Source organism: Astatotilapia calliptera, chromosome 16 (genome assembly GCF_900246225.1).
Source record: "Astatotilapia calliptera chromosome 16, fAstCal1.2, whole genome shotgun sequence".
NCBI lineage: Eukaryota > Metazoa > Chordata > Actinopteri > Cichliformes > Cichlidae > Astatotilapia > Astatotilapia calliptera.
The window spans coordinates 35,327,335-35,346,411 of record NC_039317.1 but is presented as its reverse complement, the minus strand read 5'-3'; the positions used below and the strand labels follow the sequence as shown (position 1 = coordinate 35,346,411).

Below are 19,077 nucleotides of genomic sequence, written 5' to 3'. Positions count from 1 at the left end.
ACCAATGTGCTGTCTTCAAATGACTTTAAACCTTTAAGCTTGCATGGGTCAGGCTTTAAAAACCGTAGTACCTCATTATCTCATTTGGATAACTGGAGTCAGGCTAAGCTTTGCAAAAAACTGGAAGCTGGGGAGACAGCTAATCTGGCTCTGCCCGTAATCCAAGATCTACCTCTGAAGCTCATTCAATAGCCTCTTGTTTATTGGACAACCATCCAGCCCAGAGTTTTAGACCTGCGTTAACAGAGTCGAGCTAACTAAACCCAGTCTATATGCAAATTTGGGCAAATCAGGTCTTTCTCCCAGCTCTGTATTTTTCTTTGAACGAGGGGATGGAGATACTTACCAAAGTGATTTCCCCCATGAACCTGTCTGTTTCTGTACCGCTGTGCTGGATGTCCTGAGATCTGTTGTGTCTCCAGGCTGAGGGAGGGAAAAGAGCGGGGGCAGTGGCCACCGTGGTGGCTGCCGTCGACCTTGCTCGTGTCCGTCAGCCCGCGCTTGTCGAGGGGGGTCGAGCTGAAGAGGACGAGGCTGTAGGGGTGGACTTAAGGCAGCAGGCCGCCGCCGTGGCTGCTGATCAAAGCTATCAAGCTGCTTTGACATCAACAAGAGTGCAAAGTGGGCACATGCTTTCTACTGCTCAGGAGTTTACACGTGAAGCAGCCGTGCTGCAGCCTCAGGTTAGCTAGGCCTCCAGTGAACAACGATTACCAAGAGATTTGACCAAACTATCAGCAGATTTGAATTCTTTCATTTATTTTTTATTTTGGTATTTTACTCAGCCCCCCCCCCCCCCCCCCCTTTTTGCTGAAGAGAACAGATGGATGTTTTATTTTCCATCAAAATGAAAAAGTTACAAAAAATGATTTTGCACAATTACAAAAAGAGTATCTCAGAAAAAACAGTCCATATGTCCGATCAATTATTTAATTATGTATGAAATGTGTCTTTGGGCAAAGTCTTGTTTGAATTATTTGGTGAATAATGACCGATTCATCTCTGTGAAGTCACCTCGTAGTCAACCATAAAAAAGACATTTGAAGCACAAATCTCTTGATAATCACATAGTCATCTTCTAAATATACTGTGCAGATTTTAAAATCCTCCTGAGGTTCTGACTCTTGTTGTGTTGGTTGCTCCAGATTCAGGGAGTGACAGAAATCTCCTCCCGTGTGGACACTGGTCTCACCCCGTCTCCAGTTCCACAATTCACAGTTTCTAAAGTGTCTGTCCCAAAACTCGAGTCTAGCAGTGAGGTAAGACAGGAAGCATCAGGCGAGCTGTGGACAATAATAATGTGATAGGACCGTTGCTGTGGCAAGCTTATTGAACTGCTGATTGGCTGAAATGCAAACTTGTGTTTTAATGCAGTGTCAACGTGATCAAATATTATCCATAAAATAACTAAATCAATCCTCCCTTAACCTTCTTTTGCTTCATCCCCTTATTTAATAAACTTGATTGATCCGGTACCTCCTATTAATCCATCTTAATTAAAGTCCCTCTATCTGACCCAGTTGTAGCATTAATCAGACTAACGTGCCATAGCTCCTCTGTGCTGTGGTTTAACACACATTTCAGAAAACACTCAACAGTATTTTCTTGATGACGGTGTGGCTCTTCCTCTTTGGGTCGGTCAGGTTTCCATCGCCGGCTCGGCCATGGCCACTCTGCACAAAGAGTTATCCTCGTCTTCTGCCACTATTCGAAAGATCATCAAGCCTGTCAAGTCTCCCAGTCCATCTCGCAGAGTAGCAGAGACCAGAGAGATGCTGGAGACCATCCCACCACCGTTCAAACACTTCACTGACAAACATCGGAGTCATTCTGGCTCTGAGTTACAGACCGGGGTGGTGTACTCAGGCAGAATGGAGAGAATGTATGAGGACTGGGGAGCCCAGGTTTGTAATGTAGCTCAGAGAGCTGGGTCTAAACAGGACAAGAAAACCTGATGTGGATGTAAGATCCATACGATCCGTTAGCTGCCAACAGCTGGCCAAAGTATCGTGAATTTTATCAGATATTTTCAAGATGATAAATCCTAATATGAGCTGCCTGATTAGATCCTCGTTCACAGGCTGAAAAACCTCTATTTGAACCCTGGAAAAATCTGATTGAAAGGGCAGAAGTTACCCCGGGTTTGAATGCTCCTGATTTCATTGACATTTTTACCATTTATTAGACTAAAGAACAGCTGAAGAAAAATGTTGTGGGACACAGGTCATACTTCTGGTTTTTACAACTTCTCTTGATGGTTTTCTTGATTTCTGTGAAAATCCATAATTAAATATCCCTGTAATAAACTTTAACTGGCTTCTCCATGCTATTGACAACCTCATTCTCACCTCTGCAGCCCATCCAGCCTTCCCTCCATCATATGTGCTGTGTTATCTCTTCTTCATCGTGTGTGTGTGTGTTGGTTGTTTCTGTCACTGTGTCCATGTGTGGGATCTATAGCTGCTGTAGTTTTTCAGCCTAATGTTCCCAACATACCTGTGAATATCTTACAGGTGGTGGAGGCAGCTGCGGTGCCTTCTGCCGGTGGTGCCGTGGTCCCTCCCACGCTGATTTCTGTGAGTGGACTGCCCTCAGATCACATGTCCACACTGTTTAGGGAAAGAGACCTTTTTGTAAAGATGTTGTGATATTTTTTTGTGCAGGGATTGAAGAACACAAATGTGATCGAGGGCGAGTCTGTGACCCTGGAGTGCCAGATCAGCGGTCATCCCACCCCCATCATTATGTGGTTCAGAGAGGACTACAAGATTGAGAGCTCCATTGATTTCCAGATCACCTACGAGAACGGATTTGCCAGACTGGTGATCCGTGAAGCATTCGCTGAAGACAGCGGCCGCTTCACCTGCACAGCTACCAATGAGGCGGGAACTGTCAGCACGTCCTGTTACCTGCTTGTCCAGGGTCAGTGCAAGCAGAATGCAGTGTCACTCACACAGGAAGTAATCTTCTTTCGTAGTATGCTGTAACATACTGAGGAACGATGCCCAGCCTGTCCAGCAGATATCAGGATAACTTTAATTTGAGCCCTTTTTTCCTCAGAGACTGTTCACATGCATGCACCGAGCCCTGTTCTTGATACACACAGGACCTGAAATCTTCCCGTAACATAATCTCATCCCTTCCCGTCTATACGTTCTGCATATTCATGCGTTTACAGTGATGAACTGTCTTTCCCCACCAGTGTCTGAAGACATCGAGAGCAGAGAGGAGATTGCTGTTGTTACAGAACATGTTGAAACTGCTCAGTGAGTCACTTAAAGTTTGAGTTACATTCATCAAATCGTCAAACATATTGGTTTCTTATTTTACATCACTGAAACGGATGACAAGCGGTACAGGTTGGGCCTGAAAATAAGGAAACATTTTTATTTCCAGATTAAGAGAAACCAGAGAGGAGACCCAGGTGAGCATGGTGGAGTCAGAGTCTGCTGCTGCTGCTCCCTTCTTTATCAAGAAACCCACCATCCAGAAGCTAGTGGAGGGTGGAAGTGTTGTGTTTGAATGTCAGATTGGGGGAAGCCCCAAACCACACATCATCTGGAAGAAGAGTGGTGTCCCACTCACTACCGGATACAGGTGAGTAATACCTGTGCTCAGGTTTTCACTGTCCTTACATGGAGACCTTTGTGGTTTACGTGATCTATATTTTATCTGACGTGTGAATGCAGCTGCAAAACAAATCCCCTAACTCAAGGACTAAAGTGCTAAAGTCATCACTGTAAAACTGTAAGAAATGAACACGTCATTAGAGCTCAGCTTTCTACCAGAATACACAACTCGGACCCCCCCTCTCAAACCCAACTGACACCAATCCTAAAGTCCCTGTCAGATATAACACAGGATTAGCAAAACCAAACATCTGGCTCATGGTTCAGCTAAGGTCAACTGTCTCACCCAGTAATGAGCCGCCAGCACATTAAGCTCCAGCTCTCATTCCTGCTTCTGCATTGAGATCAATCCCTTTAGACCTGAATCCATGATTTTATCTTCAGTGGGCTCTTAGGACAAACGGTGCTGGTAAGACGAAGTATGGGTAAAATATTAGGACACTGTTTGCTCCTATTGTGATGGATCACGCTGCAGCCTTCAGGGGCCTGTAATGCTCATTCCCCTCCATCAGATACAAAGTTGCCTACAAGAAGGAGACTGGAGAGTGCCGTTTAGAGATCTCCATGACCTTCGCCGATGACGCTGGAGAATATGCCGTGTTTGCCAAGAATAAGCTTGGAGAAGTCTCTGCCTCCGCCAGTCTGCTGGAGGAAGGTCAGTAAATACTGCAGTGATGGCAAACTGCTGTCCTAAAGATATAACACAAGGAGCAGAGATAAAGGGACTGTCAGTGGATATTATGCCATACAGCTCATGCAGAAACAGTTAGCTTGCACAGTCCTTAAAGAGATGATGGAAACTACTTGAACTCATAGGATTGTTTTTTTTATTTTGTTTTTTTTGCCAACAGAGGAATATGAAGCCTACATGAAGAAACAGGAAGCAATGTTTAAGACTGAAGTGACATCCATTGTGCAAGAGCCCAAGGTGGGAGATATTCCCCCTGTCACTGTCACAACAATGGAGAAGATAACCACCACCATTATCTCTGGACAGGTAGAGAATCCTTAGCCATAGCTGTGATCATAATACAAAACCAAACCATGTCAAAGCCATCATAAGGAACTAGATGGTTATGTGGAGTGTTTGTCACTATCCTGTGTAATAGTTTATATGAGCTCCAGTGAGCTGTTTACAAAAAAAAGTCTGGAGATGCCACAAAGTCTCAAATCCTGATAGAACAGTTAGTATGTGGACACCTCTATCATTTTGTGTGCTGTATATCACATCATGACGATGAGTACAGCACAAACTTAAGTAAGCACTTTACCTTGAGATTAAGTAAAAAGCTGGGGTCCCTGTAGCTGCAGATACTGCTGTTGTCAGTAGTAACTGCAGTTGATATTGTAATTCAGAGCGCACTGTCAGACTAAGCTCTCATTAGAATTGGTGTCGTTGAATTTCCCACACTACCTGGTTGACTATCCAGCTTTAGTAAAACCTTTATGTGCCTTTAAATATGCGTTAAATATGCACGTTATTGGGAAGAAAATATAATAACCGATGCATAAAAATTAAAGCAAGCATAAAAATCATCATTTTCGTAATCTACAAAGACCTTTCCTTGGGCTTGACTATGATCAGGACCCACTGACTGACATCATATCATATCTGCAGGAATTCCATCTGTCTGTCATTGAGCAGAGGATCATCCAGGAGATTGAGTTTACCATTATGAAAATCAGCTACAGAGAGATTGTGACAGAGGACGGAGAGTTGATGGTGACTGCCACTGAGACTGAGGCGGTACAGCCAGCCTTTGACACGCCAGTGAAAAGTTACAGGATCATGGAGGGGATGAGCGCTACTTTCCACTGCAAGATGTCTGGAATGCCGCTCCCCAAGGTGCTGAATCTTTAAGAAATATGTTACAATTAGAGAAATGGTCTTGAAATACATAAAAAGCTCTAAAGTAGAGTTCACATGATTTTACAATCACGTCGTATCTCTTGGCAGATTGCTTGGTTCAAAGATGGCCAGCGTATTAGGGCTGGAGACCATTACCAAATAGAGGTTCTTCAGGATGGACGGGCCAGCCTTCGCCTGCCTGTAGTGATACCCGAAGATGAAGGCGTGTACACCGCGTTTGCCACCAACATGAAGGGTAATGCTGTCAGTTCTGGGAAGCTCTATGTGGAGCCATGTGAAACAGTAACACCTCAGCAATTCACACCACAGCCAGCAGTGCAGAGGATCAGGTAAAGAAATTCACAAAGCTTGAAACAGGGAACACTGACGATAAGGGAAATGACAAGGATTAATACTTTCTCAGGTCCACATCTCCTCGCTCTCTGAGCCGCTCACCTGGCCGTTCTCCCAGTCGTTCACCTGGACGTTCTCCTGCTCGTCGGCTAGATGAGACTGATGAGGCTCAGCTAGAAAGACTCTACAAGCCTGTTTTTGTCATGAAGCCTTCATCATATAAATGTTCTGAGGGACAAACTGCCAGATTTGACCTGAAGGTTGTGGGCAGACCAATGCCTGAGACGTACTGGTTCCACAATGGTGAGTACAACAAAGAGGAAATCTTCAAAAAGAGTTTGAACAAAATTTGTTGATCTCACAAGCCATTCAACTATCTTCCTCTCAGGGCAACAAATAGTTAGTGACCACACCCACAAGATCGTGGTTAAAGAGGATGGCACTCAGTCCCTGATCATCGTCCCAGCTTTGCCACAAGACTCCGGGGAATGGACTGTGGTGGCTCAGAACAGAGCTGGACGCACATCCATCTCCGTCACTCTCGCTGTTGATGGTAAGAATGCAACTTCATATTCTCTCAACTTGAAGTTTCTTCCAGAAGGAAAAATGTTGGGGGATTGGCTTACTTTCATTTAACTTTCTTTTTCAGCCAAGGAAACCCTGGTGCGTCCACAGTTCACTGAGAAACTGAGGAACATCAGTGTGAAGCAGGGCACTCTGGTTGAACTGGCTGTCAAAGCCATTGGAAACCCACTGCCTGATATCGTCTGGCTGAAGAACAGCGACATCATCACCCCACACAAGCACCCAAGCATCAAGTATGTTCTGTGACTTTAGCATTAAATGTAGATCACATCTGTTTGCTTCAATGACCTTGATGCAGCAACACACTTTTTTTAATGAAACGCTGCGTTTGTGGAGAGTAAAATTATTCCTCAAAGCAACCTGAGATTTTCATTTCAATTAAAAACACGTGTCAAATGTCAATTCTTCTCTAAAATGAGAATTTGATTTTCCAGGATTGAAGGAACCAGAGGAGAGGCTAAATTCCAGATCCCATCAGCAGCTGGCTCAGACAGCGCCTGGTACACCGCTACAGCCATCAATAAGGCTGGCAGAGATACCACTCGCTGCAGAGTCAATGTTGAGGTGGAATATGCTGAGCCTGAACCAGAGAGGAAACTCATCATTCCCAAAGGAACATACAAAGCCAAAGAGATCGCTCCTCCAGAGGTGGAGCCGCTTCATCTGCGATATGGTCAAGAGCAGTGGGAGGAAGGCGACCTTTATGACAAAGAGAAGCAGCAAAAACCACAGTTCAAGAAGAAGCTGACATCTGTCCGCATGAAGCGCTTCGGTCCAGCTCATTTTGAGTGCAGACTGACTCCTATTGGTGACCCCACAATGGTGGTGGAGTGGCTGCACGACGGCAAACCTCTGGCTGCTGCTAACAGATTGCGCATGGTGAATGAATTTGGTTACTGCAGCCTGGACTATGAAGCCGCTTATGCTAGAGACAGCGGCGTCATTACCTGCAGAGCGACCAACAAGTACGGAGTTGACCAAACCTCAGCCACCCTGATTGTCAAGGATGAGAAGGGCCTTGTTGAGGAAACACAACTTCCTGAAGGAAGGAAAGGTGCCCACCGGATCGATGAGATAGAGCGTTTGGCTCATGAAGGTGGACCTTATGGAGTCACTGCTGAAGAAGAAACAGAGAAGATGAAGCCTGAGATCGTCCTTGTTCCAGAACCAATCAGAGTTTTAGAGGGTGAAACGGCTCGATTCCGCTGCAGAGTGACCGGATATCCAGCACCAAAAGTTAACTGGTACCTCAATGGACAACTTATCCGCAAAAGCAAGAGATACAGACTTCGCTATGATGGCATTTACTACTTGGAGATAACTGACATCAAATCATATGATTCAGGGGAGGTCAGAGTCGTAGCAGATAACAATCTGGGCTCCGTTGAGCACGTCGTAAAACTGGAGATTCAGCAGAAGGAGGACTTCAGAACTCATCTGCGCCGCGCCCCTGAGGCTAAGCCAGCCGAGGCTGCACCTGAACCTGGAAAAGTACCATTTGAGGTAGTTAAAGCTGAAAAGCCTACAGAGGACACTCAGCTGAAAGAGGTCGTCAAACTCAAGAAGGCCCAGAGAATTGTCCATGAGAAAGCCAGTGAGGAGTCAGAGGAGCTGAGGAGTAAGTTCAAGCGCAGGACAGAGGAAGGCTATTACGAGTCTATTACCGCAGTGGATCTCAAGTCTCGCAAGAGAGATGACTCCTATGAGGACCTGCTGAGGAAGACAAAGGAGGAACTGCTTCATCGTGCCAAGGAGAAGGAGGAGGCTGAGAAGAAGAAGGAGGAAGAGCATCGCCAAGTTACTGCCAAGCCTCTAAAACCAGAGAGGGTCAAGCTCTCACCCAGCATGGAAGCGCCAAAGATCCTTGAGCGTATCACCAGCCAGACAGTCGCACAGGGTGACGAAGTCAAGTTTAGAGTCAGAGTTGTCGGCAGACCAGAACCTGAGTGTCAGTGGTTCAAGAATGGAGTTCAGCTGGAGAAGTCTGACCGTGTCTACTGGTACTGGCCTGAGGACCATGTTTGTGAACTGGTGATCAGGGATGTCACAGCAGAGGATTCTGCCAGTGTCATGGTTAAAGCTTCCAGTACTGCTGGAGAGACTTCAAGCCACGCTTTCCTGTTGGTGCAAGGTAACACAGACCTTCATCATGTACATATAATTCTGATTTTAAATCCTGCATTCTCTGAATAATGCTCTGGTGTCATTTCTGCAGCAAAACAAGTCATTAACTTCACTCAGAAGTTGGAGGACGTCAGTGCCAAGGAGAAGGATACCGTGGCTACCTTTGAGTGTGAAACCAACGAGCCTTTTGTGAAGGTCAAATGGCTGAAGAATAATGTGGAGATCTTCTCTGGAGACAAATACAGAATGCACTCTGACAGAAAGGTTCACTTCCTGTCTGTGCTGATGATCGGAATGAGGGATGATACTGAATATACATGTGTGGCTGTAGAAGATGATACTGTCAGGACAACCGCCAAGCTTAATGTTGAAGGTGGGTTAGGTTCTTCATATTCTGTTCATTAGGTAATGAAATCAACACAGTTCATTATTAATTATTCCAAATACATAAACGGTTACCTCAAGGTACTTTATATGGTATATGTATACTTTGTGACTGACTTGAACTCTTGTTGTATTATGTGACCAACAGGAGCTCCTCTGGAGCTGTTAAAGCAGCTGGAGAGCACCGAGGTGCCCGAGACTTACTCCGGAGAGTTTGAATGTATTGTCTCTCGTGAAGATGCCGAAGGCAGCTGGTACTTTGGAGATAATCTGCTGACTCCTGGCAGTAAATACGTCATCTCCTCCCGCCGTGGAAGACACACTCTCTCTGTGAAAGACGTCAAGAAGGAAGACCAGGGAGAATATACCTTCAAAGTGGGCGAGTTTAAGACAAGTGCCTCTCTGAAGATGAAATGTGAGTTGCTGTTCCCATGGCACTGAATTGGATATGGATGATGAAACTCTATGGACGGAAGTTATTGTATTTAAGAAGTAAAGTTAAGTCTACTGTTCAGACTACAACAAAATGTGTTACTGGAATTCGGGCTAACCATCTTCTCCTGTTTGTGGACAAACCATTTCTACTTTCCCTCAAAATACATTTAAATCTAAATGATAGGTTTTTATAAAAGTGCCACAAACCCAATTCCAAAAACGATGCGGTGCTGTGTAAAATAAAGATTAAAAACAGAATACTTTGATTTGCAAATCTTATAAAGCCATATTTTATTCATAATCAAACATAGAAAACATATCAAGGGGTGAGAAAGGTGAGAAAATTAACCATTTTAATACAAGTTTATTTTGTATTTGAGGCAGCGACATGTCTCAAAAACAGGCCCACGTGTCCCATGGTGTAGCATCGCTGGGTGTTTGGTTGCAGTTTAGCAGCGTGCTGCTCAAACACGAAGGCCTTCCTGAAACACACGTCTGCATGGAGCAGATGTTTCTCTAAAGCCCGTTCATACCTTTCAGCCCCGATGGGGCCTTTCCAGACACACACACACACACACACACACACACACACACACACACACACACACACACACACACACACACACACATCGCATGTAGAGTGCTAACAGTGACATTTTTATTTTTTAGTGCGTCCAGTGACCTTGATGCAGCCTTTGTCTGACATGACCGTCTGCGAGGGTGACATCGCTCAGCTTGAGGTCAAGTTCTCCCAGGAGAATGTTGAAGGAACCTGGATGAAGAAGGGGCAGCCCATCACAGCCTCCAGCCGTGTGCATATAGTTATTGACAAACAAATTCACAAACTCCTTATAGAAGATACAACCAAGGACGACTTTGGAATGTATTCCTTCGAGGTTCCTGATCATGAAATTTCAACCTCTGCAAAGCTGGTCATTCAGAGTGGGTCACCTCAGATGCACATGTTTTTCTTTAATGACTTTGTTTCAAAATAAAATCCTCTAATCAAAATATCTCATCTTGCAGCTATTGGCATCCTGATCCCACTGAAGGACAGTCATGCAATTGAGGGTACAAAGGTCGTCCTAGAGGCAAAGATCTCTGCTCAGGACATCAGCTCAGTCAAATGGTACCACAATGACAACCTGCTGACAGCCAGTGAGCGAATCCAGATGGTGGCAAAGGGAGCCAAGCAGCGCCTGGTTTTGACCAGAACATACGCTTCAGATGAAGGACACTACAAACTGGTGGTTGGCCGAGCTGACACCAGCTGCAGATTTACTGTTGAGCGTAAGTTACGCCATTATGAGGTCCAAGCATGTTTTGGAGTTTTACTACTGTAGTTGCATCATCTATATTCTGGAATGACCTGGAAGCTAAGTTTATGAATCTTTAGGTCTAATATGAAGCCTTGAGGCGACTTTTGTTGTGATTTGGCGCTATATAAATAAAATCGAATTGAATTGAATTAATAAACCATGACCACCACTAGTCACATGAAGTTTACCTGTAGAAAACTATTAAGAAACTACATGAGAGTCATGACATGAGAGTCTTTGCTTTCAGCTTCCAGAAATCTTATTCAAGCTGATTACCTGAAAAGGGTCATTAATATTTGCTTGGCAACATAAGAAATGATTTTTCTGCTGAACACAATAGTTTCAGATTCTGCTGAATGCAACTTTCTTTAAAATCATATGAAAACTTGCACCTGCTTCTTACATATATAGTCTGACATGAACATCATGACCTCGTGGCATTTACAAAACTAGAACCAAGCCCATGTGGTACATCTTTATTATTGAATGAGTCAGATGGATAATTGTGAAAAAGTGAAAGCAAGTCATCTACATTTCCTACAATTTTATTGTACATGTACAATAAAAATGGCTATTCTATTCTATTCTATTCTACTGTACATCAGTTCGAGGCTTAACTATCGTTCTGTCTCAACAGCTGTCCAGATTGTGACACCAATGAAAGACAAACAGTGCTCCGAGTCTGAAAATGTCACCTTCGAGGTTGAGGTCTCTCACCCAGGCATTGACGCTTTCTGGACCTTTAAGAGGCAGCCGATTAAAGCTGGTCCCCAGTACAAGATGGAGTCCAAGGACAAGAGGCATAGGCTCACGGTCATGAATGCAATGAAGGATGAAGAGGGCGAGTACATGTTTGCTGCTGGTGAGAAGATGTGCAGTGCTTCACTCACCGTAACAGGTACGCAAAACACACTTTTATTGCACACTTAAATAGTTCAGAGAAGATTTCTGTCACCAGGCAGTAACTGGCTATCTCCTTTCCCCAGGTGGTGCCATTAAGAAGCCCCTGCATGATTTGGTGGTAGCTGACTCCCAGACCGCTGTGCTGCAGTGTGAAGTTGCTAACCCATCCGCAGAGGGCAAGTGGCTAAAAGACGGTCAGCCTGTTGACTTCAACGAGAACGTGCTGAGCGAGGTGGACGGTGCTGTCAGACGCCTCGTTATCATCATCACTAAGGCCACTGACGTTGGAGAGTACACTTACCAGGTCGCCACCTCCAAGACCTCAGCCAACCTGAAAGTCGAGGGTAGGTCCAGCTTTCCATGGAAACACACACGTAGATCATACAGCCAATGCGGATCAGGAGGTTAGGAAGCTGAATTTGTTTGTGAAGGTGCTTAAAGTGTTTCTTTGAACACGGGCTGCCTCTTTATTCATGTCCAGTCCAGTTTTCAGAGCAATTATATTTTTCTGTCTTATGTCTCTTCACTGATATGAAGAAATATTGTGTCAACACATAACAGACAACTGAGCAAAGAACCAGTTTGCAGTTGTTACCAGCAACCTGCCATAAAAACACACCATTTGTTGACTCTATGAGTGCAGACATTTCTTCCAAATGATCGAATGATACTTTAAATTTAAATCATTTAGATCTAGTCTGCTGACTCGTACCTGCCCACAGCAACAACCACAAAGACCCACCCTGTGAGAGTTTAATTCTGGACTCAGCCACTTCACTTGTTTAACTGTTACCTTGCCTCTTGGTGTTTTTCTCCACAGCTGTCAAAGTCAAGAAGACCCTGAAGAACCTGAATGTAGTCCAGACTCAAGAAGCCACGTTCAGCCTTGAACTGACCCATGAGGATGTAAGGGGAGCACAGTGGATCAAGAATGGCGTTGAGATCCAGCCCAGTGATAAATATGAAATCAGTATTGAAGGCACACTTCACACATTGAAGGTCAAGAACTGCAGCACACAGGATGAGTCTGTTTACTCCTTCAAACTGGGAAAACTGTCTGCAAGTGCCAGACTCAATGTGGAAAGTAAGTATTAACTATTGATTTTGGAATAAAACAAAAAGCTTTTTGGCTCTGTGCCTACAAGGTTGGGAAATTTACCTAAACCACATGGGACCTCTAGATTCCTAAAGCTTTTTACCAACAGAAGACCTCTTTTCCCACAGCCATTAAGATCCTGAAGAAGCCAAAGGATGTGACAGCACTGTCAGGAGCAACAATTGTATTTGAAGTTGGCATCTCAGAGGATGACATCCCAGTGAAATGGATGTTCGATGACAAAGACCTGGTGTCTGACGAGCGCTACAGCATCATCTCTGAGAAGAAGAACCACAAGCTGATTGTCCACAACGTGGACGACAGCGTGCAGGGCAACTACATTGCTGTCATAGGACACCTGCAGTGCAGCGCTCACCTCGTTGTTGAGTGTAAGCATTATCACATCAGTAGTTTTTGGACGTAAAAAATGCTAAAACACAGGCCAAGGTCACGTTAGGACTAAACATGTCTGTATTTTACTCTTAGCTCTACGTGTCACAAGGCCCATGAAAAACGTGGAGGTCACAGAGACTCAGGTGGCCACATTTGAATGTGAAGTTTCTCACTTCAATGTCCCGTCCACCTGGCTGAGGGATGGTGTGGAGATTGAGATGAGTGAGAAGTTCAGGATTGTGGTTCAAGGGAAACTCCATCAGCTGAAGATCATGAACACCAGCAATGAAGACTCTGCAGAGTACACTTTTGTCTGTGGGAACGACCGCATCTCTGCAACGCTAACTGTTAACCGTAAGTTACCATCAGTGAAACTTAAACCTTTAGATTTACAATGTATCAATTCATCAATTCGTTCTTCAGAGACGTTTCACATGTTGCCAAATCATTACAATGTATCAAACCATGAAATGTCTTTAAGTAACTTTAATTGGATTCTTTCATTTCTCCTCTGAGTTGGAAATCTAAACATTTTTGTTACTAAAAAAAAGAAATAATTAGCACATTCAGATTTTCTAATTGGATATTTATGACAAATTATAAGTATAAGCCACTTTCAATTACTTTATAGTTTAAGGTGAAAACTCTAACCGATCAGATGTTTGCACTAAGGATGACGTTACAGATTAAAAAACACAATTTTGTATTCTTCACTGTACTTAAACATCTCTTCAAACTTATTATCACTTTGCTGTTTTCCAGCTATTCTGATCACAACGATGCTTGAAGACCTGAACGCTCAGGAGAAGGACACGGTCACATTTGAGGTGAATGTGAACTACGAGGGAATAACGTACAAGTGGCTGAAGAACGGCGTGGAGATCCGCTCTACGGACCGCTGCCAGGCTCGCTGCAAACAGCTCACTCACTCTCTGAGCATCAGGAATGTTCACTTTGGAGACAGTGCCGAGTACACCTTCATGGCTGGCTCTGCAGTCACTTCAGCTAAACTTCACGTTGAGGGTAAAATGCTTTGATTCTAATTTAACTTTTCAATTGACTTTTCACATTAGATGTTTTTGGACTCCATCAACTTCAAATAAAATTATTTCAACACCTCACCGTGTTTTAGCTGGTTTTTAAATGTGTGTGTCTGTCGTTTGCCTGTACAACCATCTCCGTTACCCCTGAAAGACATTTAGAACTTACTGAAAGACTCTTAAAGCTACTCTAATGGACTATCACGAGTAACTCTGAAATAACCAGCAGAATCTAACACATTTGACATGTAGACTCACTCACAGGACACTTTGAACTTTTCAACGGACTTCTGGAAACTCCCCAAATAAGTTGATCCTCGTTAATGCCATAGGAACGCATACACGATTCTTTCTGTCACTACTAGAACCTCTAAAAGGTACCCTTCAGACCTTTTCTTACGGCCATTAATATTACTAATAGACATTTAAAACTGTGAACGTCCAAACTTCCCCAAGGACTCCTTGAATCTTGTTCTTAGTAGTACCTCCTCAATGAGGAAGAAAACCTTGCAGAGGACGACTAGAGCCTCTGGGCTCATGAGTGATTTGTTTCCATAAGGTCAGACACACTGATAGATGTAGGTAAAGTAACTGTATCTATGTCCCTGTTTTAGCCCGTGTGGTTGAATTCACCAAACACCTGCGGGACCTGAAGATCACAGAGAAGAAGAGGGCAACATTTGAATGTGAAGTTTCTGAACCAAACATCCAGGTGATGTGGATGAAAGATGGTCAGGAGCTGGAGCTGTCCGACAGGTAGAGTCCTTGATAGTCAGTTGTGGGAACAATTACTGAGTTTTACCAACATAGGGATCAACTCTTAAACCTTCTACACCTTCTTTGTTTGCTACAGGTACAAAATGACATCGGACCAGTTTGTGCACCGTCTGGTTCTGCCCTCTGTGCGTCTGTCGGACGCCGGTGACTACACCGCTGTGGCCGGTTCAAGCATGTCCAAGGGTCACCTGGCAGTCGAGGGAAGAGATGTCAGAATCTCAGAGCCAGCCACCAGGGACATCACGGTAAGATTAGGTGGTAGACTCCATAAAAATGCACCAAATCCTGGGATTTTCATACTGTCTGTCAGTTTATGTGTGACGATGACAGAAATATTTTTCAGACTTTATGATCTTTGAGAGCACACACTGCCGATCATTTAATATATTCTTTTTCAGATATTTTGTCCTACAGGAAGAGATTTCTTAATAATTGTGACAATGATTATTTTTTTAGAAATACTAGAAGGACGTTTCTGGTGTTGAGCTAATCATGTGGTGTTTTTCAGGTTGTTGAGAAGCAGAGAGCCACTTTTGAGTTTGAGGTGAATGAGGATGATGTAGAAGGTCACTGGCTGAGAAATGGAGTGGAGCTCCAGTTCACTGTGGAGGAGAGGTTCAATTATGCCACCATCAGGAAGCTCCACCGTCTCACCATCTCTGAGACCTTCAGGAGCGATGCTGGAGAGTACACCTTTTTAGCCGGCAAAAACAGGAGCTCTGTGAACCTCCACGTCAGATGTAAGAGCTCCAGTCCTGCATCAGTCCAGCACTGCTTTCCTTCTTTGCGTGAAAAACCACTGGACAGTTTCTGAAAATAAAAGTGAAAAGCTTAAAAATGATACTTGTACTGTTTAAACGTATCTGTTTCTATTATCATCAAAGTATTCTTTGACCAGAGGACCAAGCAGAGTATTAACCTTTCTTTCTTCTACTTTCCTTCAGTGCCAGAGCCACCTCAGATCATCCGGGAGATGCAGCCCCAAACCGCGATCTCGGGCAGGTCAGTTCGCTTCTCGACACAGGTGAGCGGCCTTCCTCAGCCTCAGGTGTTCTGGTACAAAGATTCTGAGGTTCTGTCCACGAGCTACAAGTGCAAGTTCCTCCATGATGGAGATGAGCATACGCTGCTGCTGCTTGAAGTCTTCCCTGAAGATGCAGGCATCTATAGCTGTGAGGCCAAAAACAACTACGGAGAGGTGACGAGCTCTGCATCTCTCACTGTGGAAGGTACATATGGAGTGTTTGATTGGAATTATGAATTATTAGCCACCAAATCGAGCGATGACTTACGGTGTCTTTGTCTTTTCTGCAGTTCCGGAGGTGGTTGAAGCCGTGGCTCAGGTTTCCCCTCCAGTCCTCATCGCTCCCATGAGGGACCTGCTGATCTCAGAAGGACATCCTGCCCAGTTCCAGTGCAGCGTCTCTGGGGAAGGTATTGACCGTTACTCGTCCCCTTTACTGTCATACGGCATTTTAAGTACTCATTGACCATAAATCCTGTCGCAGCTGTCATCAGTGTGGTGTGCCGTAAACGGTTTTTCCTGACTATGAGAAAACACTTTCTCTCCAGATCTGCAGATTTCTTGGTTCTGCAATGACAGAGAGATCAAACAGTCGGACATCTTCAGGATGTCTCATTATGATGACACCTGCCTGCTGGAGATTTCCCGAGTTCTCCCCAGCCTTGAAGGAGAGTACTCGTGTGTTGCTACAAATTTGGCAGGAATGGTCACATGTGCTGCCACTCTGAATATTGATGGTGAGTTCAGCAGACGTTCGCATACTAATTGGATAAAACTGACAGGCTCTTACTGCACGTTCATCAGCTGCCAAGAAGGCCCTAAGTCGGTGCATGTTCCTCACAGGATTGATTTTAATTTTAGAATATCATGTGGATTTCCTGTAAGACAAGGTCTGATATGTATAACGTCCAACGTATCGAGAACCGATAGTCAAAGTTTAACAGCACTCGCTGACTACGGTGATATAATGATGGCAGCATGTAAGCACGTTCTGATTGGCCAGGTGTGTTTTAAGTCTCCCTCCATCCGTCCGGAGCCATGAGAGCGTGTTACACAAGAAGTTTACTTACTGGCAAAACATAAAAGGAAGCATCTATTGGCAAGCAAAGCAACCTTAACTGAGCCAATAGAAAGATGCATGGTTCAGCCGGGGGAAGTGGCAAGCATGTCAGCTGTACTGGAGATCAACGCTGCTGGCTGCACAAAGATTTTCCTTTTCTTTTAATATCCTCGTGGAGGACAGAGCCTAGCTTAGCACTCACAAATAAAACTGTTCAATATGTAAAAACATTTAAAATGTCAATTCAGGACAGATCAAATCTCCTGCAGCTGTCAGCGGCTAGCACTGACGCCACGTCAGCTCTTATACCGTCGTGGGGAAAACCATGAGCCCTGCTCATGTTACAGTCACTGTGTGCATGACGTCTCCTGGATCTTTGTGCAACCAGCCCTTGGACTGGAACGATTTTCCAGCCACTCCATCAAACTCAGATTTCATACTTTCAGTGCGATGATGTGAGAAACTGACTCGTTTCTGTGAGCATGCAGCTGCTCCACACTGAATCTGCTCTTATCCTCACTGGAAGCATCATCTTAAAGGTCTCTTTGCAATGCATGACGTCTTCTCTCCAACACAAACAGTATTAATGGTCTTTATTGCGAAACTGGAGTTTTCATGTCAGAGGAATGCCGCATGGTTCAGCCACTGCTGGACTTTGGAAATGTTCCTCACACTCAAGCACGGATGTGATCGCTGGCTGTGTTTTTCTGTTTGTTGTTGTTCTGTTCCAGTCGAGCTTGCATGATTGACAGCGGACACCCACCACTGTCCACTCCCTCACTCATCATTATTGATCCTCAACGCGCCACTCCCACTGCACTGTTGGCAACAGGCTGTGACAGTAACCTGGAGAAATCCGTAGCGTGATGATGTGTTGACCTAATTCTTCTACTCTTTCTTATTGCCCAGATAAAAAAGCCTTAGCTAGCGTGTCAAGCACTGGGGCTGAGGCTAAGCTATTTCAGAGACTGGAGGCTCAGAGTGAGAGTTTCAGCTCTCTGTCAGTGGGACAAACAGCCCACAGTGTTGAGTTTACTGAGACGATCACCGAGAGCTCCTCTGTGTCTTGGAGCACGATTGAGATAAGCTCGATGGAGAGGAGCTCTGAGAGCAGCTTTGACTTCAAACTCTCAGCCAGCCCGAAGCTGCTGATGGAAATGAGCGATGTCCGAGTGAAAAGTGGTGAAATGGCAGAGTTCAGCTGCTCATTCGACGGCCAGCCCTTCTCCGGGGTGATATGGGAGCATAACGGCGAGAGCCTGGTGGACACCGAGCGGGTGAGAAGCTCTCAGAGCGGTGGCTTTTTGTCCCTGGTCATCCAGGGCGTCGGTGTGGCGGACCAAGGCACGTACCGCTGCACCGCTACCAACGAACATGGCCACAACAGCTCCTCTGCTCAGCTCACTGTTGAAGGTGGTTAATCTTTCTTTTTTTATCAGCCTGTCTCTCCATCTGGTCCATCCCACCTTTCCAGCTGCTCCTCCTGCTTAGTGCTCCCCCACCCCCATGACTTAATATTTAATATGTTATCCTGTAACCTCTTGTAGTGTAATAAAATAACAAACCCTAGTCCAGTTTATCCTCCCCTCCTGTCAGCTTCGCTACGCTAACCTCATCATTCATCCTATTAACCCTTTAGCATTTAGAGTCATGGCCATGTACTCTGTGACCCCTAATTACTTTTCCTAACTCTATTCTTACCCAGCTAAAGAAGCAAATCTCAAAGCAGAAACCCCCATCCCTACCGATTCAGTGCACAAAGTGTTACAGGCACACAGGGAGAGCCCTAGAGATCCCTCTGACCAAGACAAGCAGGAGGTGGTGGAGAAGCCGGGACCATCACCTCCATCTTCCCAGAGACCTCACAGCCTCATCAGCCTGTTGTATTTCCCTGACGTCGTGCCTAATGAATACCAAGGTCATCGCCCTTCCAGCTGCCCTGACTTCCTGATCAAACTCCCCCCTGAGCTGCTGATCAGAAACAAAGGCAGTGGCTCCCTGAATTGCGTCGTGAAGGGGCTTCCCACTGCGTTTGTCATTTGGCTTTACAACCAGTTGAATGCTGAGGAAACTGTGTGTTACTCTGTGAAAAATCAAGACCCCTC

At 44.9% G+C, this 19,077-nt stretch overlaps 1 protein-coding gene across 6 annotated transcripts in view; it reads left to right on the top strand.

The window, feature by feature from the left end:
* The window catches only part of LOC113007498 (titin-like), a 175,484-nt gene that overhangs the window by 8,607 nt on the left and 147,800 nt on the right, over positions 1-19,077 (top strand). For all 6 annotated transcript variants that reach the window (XM_026144120.1, XM_026144123.1, XM_026144122.1 and 3 more), the window contains exons 8-38: positions 423-683; positions 1,146-1,259; positions 1,644-1,904; positions 2,514-2,576; positions 2,664-2,922; positions 3,203-3,266; positions 3,397-3,597; positions 4,142-4,284; positions 4,481-4,626; positions 5,248-5,475; positions 5,587-5,828; positions 5,903-6,135; positions 6,221-6,385; positions 6,482-6,650; positions 6,852-8,548; positions 8,633-8,914; positions 9,074-9,340; positions 10,030-10,302; positions 10,387-10,650; positions 11,317-11,577; positions 11,666-11,926; positions 12,403-12,666; positions 12,807-13,067; positions 13,165-13,425; positions 13,834-14,094; positions 14,726-14,867; positions 14,965-15,133; positions 15,397-15,628; positions 15,833-16,117; positions 16,203-16,322; positions 16,461-16,649. In XM_026144120.1, coding sequence (XP_025999905.1) covers positions 423-683; positions 1,146-1,259; positions 1,644-1,904; positions 2,514-2,576; positions 2,664-2,922; positions 3,203-3,266; positions 3,397-3,597; positions 4,142-4,284; positions 4,481-4,626; positions 5,248-5,475; positions 5,587-5,828; positions 5,903-6,135; positions 6,221-6,385; positions 6,482-6,650; positions 6,852-8,548; positions 8,633-8,914; positions 9,074-9,340; positions 10,030-10,302; positions 10,387-10,650; positions 11,317-11,577; positions 11,666-11,926; positions 12,403-12,666; positions 12,807-13,067; positions 13,165-13,425; positions 13,834-14,094; positions 14,726-14,867; positions 14,965-15,133; positions 15,397-15,628; positions 15,833-16,117; positions 16,203-16,322; positions 16,461-16,649 — 8,038 coding nt within the window. The remainder of the gene's footprint in view (positions 1-422; positions 684-1,145; positions 1,260-1,643; positions 1,905-2,513; positions 2,577-2,663; positions 2,923-3,202; positions 3,267-3,396; positions 3,598-4,141; positions 4,285-4,480; positions 4,627-5,247; positions 5,476-5,586; positions 5,829-5,902; positions 6,136-6,220; positions 6,386-6,481; positions 6,651-6,851; positions 8,549-8,632; positions 8,915-9,073; positions 9,341-10,029; positions 10,303-10,386; positions 10,651-11,316; positions 11,578-11,665; positions 11,927-12,402; positions 12,667-12,806; positions 13,068-13,164; positions 13,426-13,833; positions 14,095-14,725; positions 14,868-14,964; positions 15,134-15,396; positions 15,629-15,832; positions 16,118-16,202; positions 16,323-16,460; positions 16,650-19,077) is intronic.